General features: G+C 38.3%; 1 protein-coding gene and 1 long non-coding RNA gene across 3 annotated transcripts; both read left to right on the top strand.

The window, feature by feature from the left end:
* The first annotated feature begins 4,362 nt into the window (after nucleotides 1-4,362).
* Nucleotides 4,363-5,949, top strand: LOC124619791 (E3 SUMO-protein ligase ZBED1-like). Of its 2 annotated transcripts, none has more exons than XM_047146379.1 (3): nucleotides 4,363-4,976; nucleotides 5,084-5,742; nucleotides 5,865-5,949. In XM_047146379.1, the coding sequence occupies exons 1-2, from the start codon at nucleotides 4,380-4,382 to the stop codon at nucleotides 5,735-5,737; spliced, it is 1,251 nt and encodes a 416-aa protein (XP_047002335.1). In that variant the 5' UTR covers nucleotides 4,363-4,379; the 3' UTR covers nucleotides 5,738-5,742; nucleotides 5,865-5,949. The 2 variants fall into 2 exon arrangements, with proteins under 2 accessions (XP_047002335.1, XP_047002336.1); XM_047146380.1 differs by having other exon boundaries at nucleotides 5,857-5,891.
* Nucleotides 5,950-6,075: 126 nt separating this feature from the next.
* LOC124619790 lies at nucleotides 6,076-8,197 on the top strand. The gene is made up of 3 exons (XR_006980135.1): nucleotides 6,076-6,146; nucleotides 6,772-6,842; nucleotides 7,105-8,197. It is a non-coding gene; the product is annotated as an uncharacterized LOC124619790 (long non-coding RNA).
* The last annotated feature ends 318 nt before the right edge of the window (nucleotides 8,198-8,515 follow it).

Raw genomic sequence — 8,515 nt, 5'->3', positions numbered from 1 at the left:
CAGCTTTGTTTAAAAACTTACCGCGGCTGGTATTCAAGCCCAGACTGCCTACATGGTGCTAAAGTACTCTGCTGCAGAGCCGCACTGCTTGTGGATGAACTGTCCTTCGTTGGGTATTAAGGAGGCTTGGGAAAAATCAAAATCGACTTTTTGAGAGTTACTTAGAAATTGTTTATGTGATTGATGTTTGAATTGTGATCTTCACGTATCATAAATGTAAAAAATTACAAATATCCAACTGTCGGAACTCGAACTCGTTACCGCTGCTGTCTGCTCCGTTTTGGTTTCCTGTCCCTATCCCCGACACACTAGTCGAAATGCTGGACTGCCAATGAAACTGCTGCAAAAATTACTTCTCTTTATTTGAAGTAACAGCACATCTTGAAGGTCGGTGGCGCCACTTCTAGTCATGTAATCGCATCACCACCAAAACCTCCATGCGGAGAAATCCCCTTGCCAGCAGTGCAAACACTGTGCATTACCACCATACAAAAATTACCGTCGCGCAAAAAACCAAGAATTCAGTCGCTGCAGCCAAAGTGACAACACTCTGCATTCATCAGCTACCAGCGGTTGTTGCAATATTCCTCAATGATTTGTTCCTAAATTGGTAGCGTCACTACTGTAGAAAACTGCTGTCTATCACGCAATATTGTTATGAAGCAACCTGTGCCACACAACACTGGTACGTAGCACCCACATTGATAAGAAACAATCTCTACCAGCAACATTGGTCAGAATCACCGGCCTCCACTCAACATTGGTGGGAAACATCACTCTGTGGCACATGATTGGTATTAGTGGTGGGCAGGAAATCGCGTATCTGTTAGAAATCACAGTGACTGAGAAGTCACAGATATCACAGTAGCAACTTTACAGAATCTAACTGCGATTTCAGTCACAGTTAGCAGTCGCAAGTTGTAGTTCACATTCAAAGACGTGAGTCATCTATTGGTCGAATTTAGCACTGCTTTCTGCGATTTCAGTGACAAGTCGCAACTAAGAGTCGCAAGTAGCAACTAAAAAGCGCGGATAACAGTGGCATCTGTTGGCCAAAGTGCGTACTACGTCCATCTTTGCGGTACGCTATGGAGTCCAACTGCGATATCCGTGACAAGTTGCAACTAAGAGTCGCAAGTAGCAATTAGAAAGCGCGGTGAACAGTGCCATCTGTAGGCCAAAGTTCGTACTACGTCCATCTCTGCGATACGGTATCGAGTCTAACTGCGATTTCCGTGACAAGTCGCAACTAAGAGTCGCAAGTAGCAACTAAAAAGCGCAGTTAACATTCTTTGTCGAGTCCCATCTGTTGATCGACTTTCGTACTTCGTTATAAGGACGTGAGATGTGATCGATGTATGGTCGAAGAGCTGAACCATGGCCTATGTTATAGGCGGCTGATTCGATCCCATTAGTTAGGTCTACGTTACTGGGATTTCCCCAACTAGTTGAAAATTCCCAGAGTGGGGACAGTATTTCCTGATTTTCTTCCATTTCGTCTCTGGTCGTTCAAGGGTTTACTTCTTGTTTCTGCCAAGATGAAGCGATCACGGAGGAGCGAATTGTGGAATCATTTCACTGTTCTGGATGAAGAGTTTGCGAAATGTGGTTTATGTGGCAAAAAGTTGTCGTACAGAACCAGCACGACGAACTTGAAGAAACATATCGGAAGGTCGCATGTAATGGTGAACTTTGCGACAAATTCTTCAAGATCCGTCGACCCTGTGTTGCCAGAGCCAGGTACGTTGCAACAACTGGTTGTTTTATGGGATGATTAATTGTATTTTGTCTGCACTCTTTTTAAAACAGCGCTGTTAATACCAAGAAAACAACATGCTAGGCTGTGTGATATTTTAAGTAGATCATTTAGAAAATTTACTCTTGGGGATAGGATTGTACTTTCAATTTTCTACCTATGGTATATGCGTTTGTAAGTGTAATAATCCCCATTGTTGCCAGAGCCAGGTATGTTGCAACAACTGATTGTTTCATGGGATGATTAATTGTTTTTTGTCTGCACTCTTTTTAAAACAGCGCTGTTAATACCAAGAAAACAACATGCTAGGCTGTGTGATACTTTAAGTAGATCATTTAGAAAATTTACTCTTGGGACTAGGATTGTACTTTCAATTTTCTACCTGTGGTATATGCGTTTGTAAGTGTAATAATCCCCATCGAGCTTAACTGAAATTTGAACGAGATATTCTCGCCGTCCGTGGCACTTGAAATGTGCGCCATTGTGTTGTGCTGTTGGCAATGCCAATAAGAATTCGACATAAACGCCCGACGCAGCCGTTACCAACATGCACGCACAACATTTACACAGGGAAACACTTATTGCTTATAATTTCATCCAACACGACCATTTCCTGTGGAAATTGCGCAGTTGCTCCTAGAATAGTTAAATGACATTAACTGTCCGAATTATAGTGAAGATTTCAGCTTCTTTAAGTATAAAATTCGTGTTGAAAATATATAGCGTAGTGTAACAGGCTGCAAAGCAACCCGCGAGCCCGCTCTATTTAAACTAGAACGTGGATGTTCACTTCCCTGAAATTTATGTTCTACGTCAGACATTAATTAGAAATAAGTTTCCACTTTTTTTGTTGCTGTATAGTGTAACTCAAGGCTGCGATTTGATTTTGATTGTACCAAATTAACATCGAGTGAAGTGCGTTGTAATTTAAAATCTGAATGGTGTATTGTATTTCACGTGGCTCTTAATTACTGTTGTATAAGATTTCAAACTTGAAGTGGCGCGAGGAAAGGTTTACATTTTACGTATAATTAATAGAACAGAACAGAATCTTTATTTGCCTATCAGTATGTTATCCATACAGTTGGCGTCGTCAATAATTGAATACATAGAAGCAAAATATAATTATGCAAGTATTTATGTGCAGGACAAATATACATATGCTAAAATAATGGTAATAATAAAATAATCATAATTACAGTGGTACTACACAGTGTTAACATAGCAGCAGTAGTAATAGTTAATTACATTTATCACATATCATACAAAAGTATCTACATAATTATGTGTTATCTTATGTACCCTGTAGAAAAAAAGTGTGAATGCTTATACATTACTGTCTCACACCTATAGTCATACTTCATTATGTAGTTACCACCTGGTTACTGCTAGTGCATATTTCCTGTCTATCACTGTTTAGAAACTCATCAGTTGAGAAGTATAGCATACATTCGAACCACACTTCTATGGGATGCTTCAAACTATTCATTAATAGATTGCTTTCTGTTCTTATGATTTAATCTCAATCTTGAGTATGAAGATCTAGATTACTGTTATTTTGGATGTTATGGGCATGGAGTTGTGATCTTAAATTAAAATTCTTAATGTAAGTACACAGTCGGGGCAGAGTCATTATCTTGAATTCTTTAAAGCGTTTTTTTGCAGCATTGTCTTGGTGGTGGATGCAACATACATCTGCTTTCTTCTACCACTTCAAGATGGTACTTGAATTCACTGAGTTACCCCAAAACAGTATTCCATACTGCAATCGTGAATGGAAGAAAGAAAAATATGCAGAAATTAATAAATGTTTACTAATAATGCATCTCATGTTGTGTAGTAGGAAGAGAGTACTAGCAAGTTTGCCACACAGATGATTTATATGCTTATCTCATGCGAGTTTTTGATGTAAATGCAATTCCAGTAATTTAACACATTTTGTGTCTTGTTTAAATGTCTTTAGTGTGAAGTAAACTACCTCCATTTTTATTATATGTATTGATAATTGATTGGCCCTGCACCAGTCACTGCTCGTTTCACTTGCAACTTTGTAGTATTCTAAAATATATTTCTGATTTTCTCCATCAGTGAAGAGTGTCATGCCATCAGCACACAGTACTTGGAAAGCAAATTGTACTCTAAATGTATATCCTGCCTCTGTTGCTGACACAATCTGTATGCTGATGTTCAGCTTATTGTTTTATAGGTGAAGCCTCTCTTGCAGTGGAGTTGCCAGAAGAAGGCACCACAGCCAGCAGCACGCAGGGGGAAGCAGTTCCCTCCACATCGCAGTATCAGACAGCCATCACAGAATACGTTCCCAAAAAGGTGGGACTGATTCAAAAGAAGAAGGTGGATAGCAAATTAATGGGTCTGTTCACAAAAGACTATCAACCTTTCTCTATTGTAAATGACTCAGGATTTCGTAGTTTTGTACATGCACTGAATCCATGCAATACCGAGTAGAAGGACTGCAACAAATGTAATGTTGCCAGCAGCATATGCAGAAGCAAATGCGAAGTACAACAAAAGCTGCAAGGCATAAAGACAATCTGTCTAACAACAGATTGCTGGACATCAGCTTCTAATGAAAGTTACATGGCTGTAACTGGACATTTCATAAATGAACAATTCAGATTACAGTCTGTACTGCTGGAAATGCAGTCATTTCAGTGGTGCCCATACCAGCTCAAATTTGTCCACAGCTTTGATTAAAATTACGGACAAATTTAGTCTTGGTGGCAAAATTTTAATGGTAGTCACGGACAATGCACCAAATTTAAAAAATGCTATTTCCACCATTCTCAAGTGGAAACATTTTGGTTGTTATGCTCACACTCTTAATTTAGTTGTGCAGGATGCACTTAAAAATGTTCAGGAAGTTCACCAGAAAGTCAAGACAATTGTAGGTTTTTTTAAAAGGCGCAGCAGTGCAACAGAGCGGCTCTTAACATGCCAACAGAACAGTGGCAAAGTAAACATCAGGAAATTGATCCAGGACGTGCCCACAAGGCGGAATTCAACCCTGTTCATGTTGGAACGAATTGTCGAATTGTCAGAGGCAGTGAAAATTACAGTTGCCCTTTGTAACAGGCCCACAGATCTTCCGTCACTGTCAAATGATGAGTGGGAAATCTGCTCCGAACTCTGTTCAATTTTGAAACCGTTTGAGCAGGTTTCGAGGCAGCTCAGTGCAGAGGAGTACCCAACTGGCAGCTTGGTAAGTTAATAATTTACTTTATTTGGCTCATGTAAGTTCAATGTCATTTTATTGTATACTTTCCTTATATGTTCTGTAGTTGTTAGCATATTTGTCTCATTTTTCAGGTTATAGTCCTGACACGTGGACTTCTGGCAGTATGTGACGAAATAGCCAAAATGCAGTTACATGAAGTTTCAAGGAAAGTTGTTTTGGCACTAAAAGAAGGGCTTACAAACCGGTTTTCGAATCTTGAGCAGAGCAAGTCCATTGCCCTTGCTACACTGCTGGATCCACGTTTCAAATTGCTGGCATTTCAGAACCAGGCACCAGCAGACAACACGAAGAAACAATTAATTAATATTGTTGCACAGAAACTGGCAAAATGTAGGCCAGTAGGTATTCAGCCTTCACAATCTGTTGAGCCAAACAATTTGGCAACTGAGTCCTTCTCTGTGTGGGGCATATTCGATAAGTTAGTGAAACATGCACAGCCACAGGGCACAGAACAGTCATGTGCTATTGTAGAGGTTCGAAGGTACATTGACAGCTCAGTCATCAGTAGAAATGAGGATCCTCTGGCATGGTGGAGACAAAATCAATACATATACCCAACCATTGCAAAGGTAGTGAAAGAGAGGTTTAATGTTGTAGCAACTTCTGTGCCTTGTGAGAGGGTCTTCTCAAAAACTGGACATTTAATAAATGACAGAAGAACCCGCCTCAAGCCATCGAATATAGAAAAACTAATATTTCTGAATGCCAATGGTACCTGTGATTAGTGCTGGTAAGTGATACATCATTAGAACACAGTACATTGTTAAACTACTCATAATCAAAATAGTTGTATATAAACAAGAATAATTATCATCTTCAATATGTTTCTTACATGCATTCACTGTCTTGCAGAAAATTCTGGACCCGTGTGAGGTTTGCCTCCATGGAGGTAACTACGCACTTTCAACACAAGCGAACAAGACCACACAACTGTATGATGCCTAGCAAAATGTACAATATGTGAGTATTTGTGTCCAATATGTGTAGGAAACCTTTTACTCTTCTCGAGCACATGTTGTCATGTAGAAAATTGTGAACTCATTTGTATTTTTGTTATATGCAGGTAACTGGGCACTTTCAACACAAGCAAACAAGACCACACAACTGTATGATGCCTAGCAAAATGTAAAATATGTGAGTATTTGTGTCCAATATGTGTAGGAAACCTTTTACTCTTCTCGAGCACATGTTGTCATGTAGAAAATTGTGAACTCATTTGTATTTTTATTATATGCAGGTAACTGGGCACTTTCAACACAAGCAAACAAGACCACATAACTGTATGATGCCTATCAATGTTACAACATGTGAGTGAGTGTCCAGTATGTAGATGAAACATTTTATTCTTCTAATGCATATGTTTTCATGAAAAAAAATCAACTGGGAATTCATTTGTATTTTGATCACATGCAGGTAACTGGGCACTTTCAACACAAGTGAACAAGACCACACAACTGTATTATGCCTAGAAAAATGTAAAATGTGAGTATTTGTGTCCAATAAGTGTAGTAAACCTTTTACTCTTCTCGAGCATATGTTGTCATGTAGAAAATTGTGAACTCATTTGTATTTTTATTATATGCAGGTAACTGGGCATTTTCAACACAAGCAAGCAAGACCACACAACTGTATGATGCCTAGCAAAATGTAAAATATGTGAGTATTTGTGTCCAATATGTGTAGGAAACCTTTTACTCTTCTCGAGCACATGTTGTCATGTAGAAAATTGTGAACTCATTTGTATTTTTATTATATGCAGGTAACTGGGCACTTTCAACACAAGCAAACAAGACCACACAACTGTATGATGATTAGCAAAATGTAAAATATGTCAGTATTTTGGTGTTTCATAATTCATGCTAAGAATAATTTTGTCGGAATAAGTTATTTAGGATGTAAGGGATATAACTAGGAACATGAATGAAATGAAATGTTTGGGCTCTGGTTCACTTTGTAACTGTGCAAAGTTGAGTGTTATAATGTATTGCACTAAGATAATAGCATAATCCTTACACTATAAAGGATCACAAACAAGTCATTCGTCATACACTGTGGGCTTACTAAAATTTAATTTATTTTCCTTTTGTTGCAGACACCTTTCACTTACTGGAAGTATTTCACTTTGGCATAAATGTGAGTTACATCTCTAGCATCAAAAGATTGGTAACACAGACCACTGATATCACTTCCAAGACTGTGTTTTCTTTGTCATATTAGTTTCTGTTTGTTGAAAAACACAGATTTAGTTTTGTTGATATATGCAAGGTAATGAACAATTTAATGAGGCAGAGACCACATATTTTTAACCAGAATTTCATCATCATCCACTACTACATTTAAATCTTATAGATCGTCAACTATTTGTTCATTCGTTTGTCCACAGAAAGGTGACAGAGGAACAGGTCATACTGGGAGCAGTAGGTCTGTGACTTGGATGCAGCACAGTTACTGATTTGATGCCATTAAGGCACAAAGCTTTGAAATGATTAAAATGGTGAGTGAATGTAAATACTGGAAGTGTTATTTCTTTATACTAAAACCTGCTACTTTAAATTATGTTTCAGAAATATCTTGAGCACCTCGACTTGAAAAATAACAGGAATACCATCTAGAATATTACAAGTGAGGACAGTCACTCAATGATAATCCATGAGCTTAGGCTGAAGGAAAAAAATTCTATATATGTAATAAAAGTTGATTGTAATGTGTGATGTTGTAGACATACAATAATCTGTTTTGTGCTATCTTTTACATAATGAATTTGGTGACAACATGTGGATCAAAACTGAAATGAGCAAAGAATACCAACCAAATTTAAGACCCAAAAACCAGAAAGAGCCACGACCAGCGGTGGAACACACGCAAGTTTGAAAAATTTGTTCCAAATGCACACTAATAGTGATTTTTTTTTCTTTTTTCTTTTTGTTGTTGTTGATTGTAGATGTACATATATGTTCCTGTCTCCCGCTAAAAATGAACCATCCCAACTAGCAAATTTTAGTTTGTTATTTAGAACTTTTTTAATTGCATTAATTAAGAGCCACCTGCACTTTGAGAGGACTAGAACTGTTGAGATTTTATTATTCATTCAATAAAAAGATTAATATGTGGGGTATGTGAAATGTGTGTACATGTTTGTTTTGCTCATACTTGTACAAATGTTTCATGTAACCTGGCGAGGCGAACCCAAGATTCAAGAAGAAGAAGAGGAGGAGGAGGAGGAGGAAGAAGAAGAAGAAGAGGAGGAGGAGGAAGAAGAAGAGGAGGAGGAGGAGGAGGAAGAAGAGGAGGAGGAGGAGGAGCAAGAAGAAGAGGATCCCTCAAGACTGCAACATAAAATATTTAATATGTAGCACAACAACTGCACACAGTTGATAACGTCCTTCTGGGGTTTTGAGGAGCTGGTTTTCCTTCAGACCGTGGGCAAATGCCAGGACGTACAAGTTTCCAGCTCAGAAAATGCTCATTTTCATGAATTTGTCAGTAAAATGCTGTAGATAAAT

This window comes from Schistocerca americana, chromosome 6 (assembly GCF_021461395.2).
Source record: "Schistocerca americana isolate TAMUIC-IGC-003095 chromosome 6, iqSchAmer2.1, whole genome shotgun sequence".
NCBI lineage: Eukaryota > Metazoa > Arthropoda > Insecta > Orthoptera > Acrididae > Schistocerca > Schistocerca americana.
The sequence above is the reverse complement of the archived record's forward strand: the minus strand, read 5'-3'. Positions and strand labels throughout refer to the sequence as shown.

What these genes read in the sequence shown, in the direction of transcription:
- LOC124619791 (XM_047146379.1), top strand. Translation starts at nt 4,380, where the DNA reads ATGAACAATTCAGATTACAGTCTGTACTGCTGGAAATGCAGTCATTTC. An exon ending in AGTACCCAACTGGCAGCTTG is followed by an intron (nt 4,977 to 5,083) that starts GTAAGTTAATAA and finishes CTCATTTTTCAG; the next exon opens with GTTATAGTCCTGACACGTGG.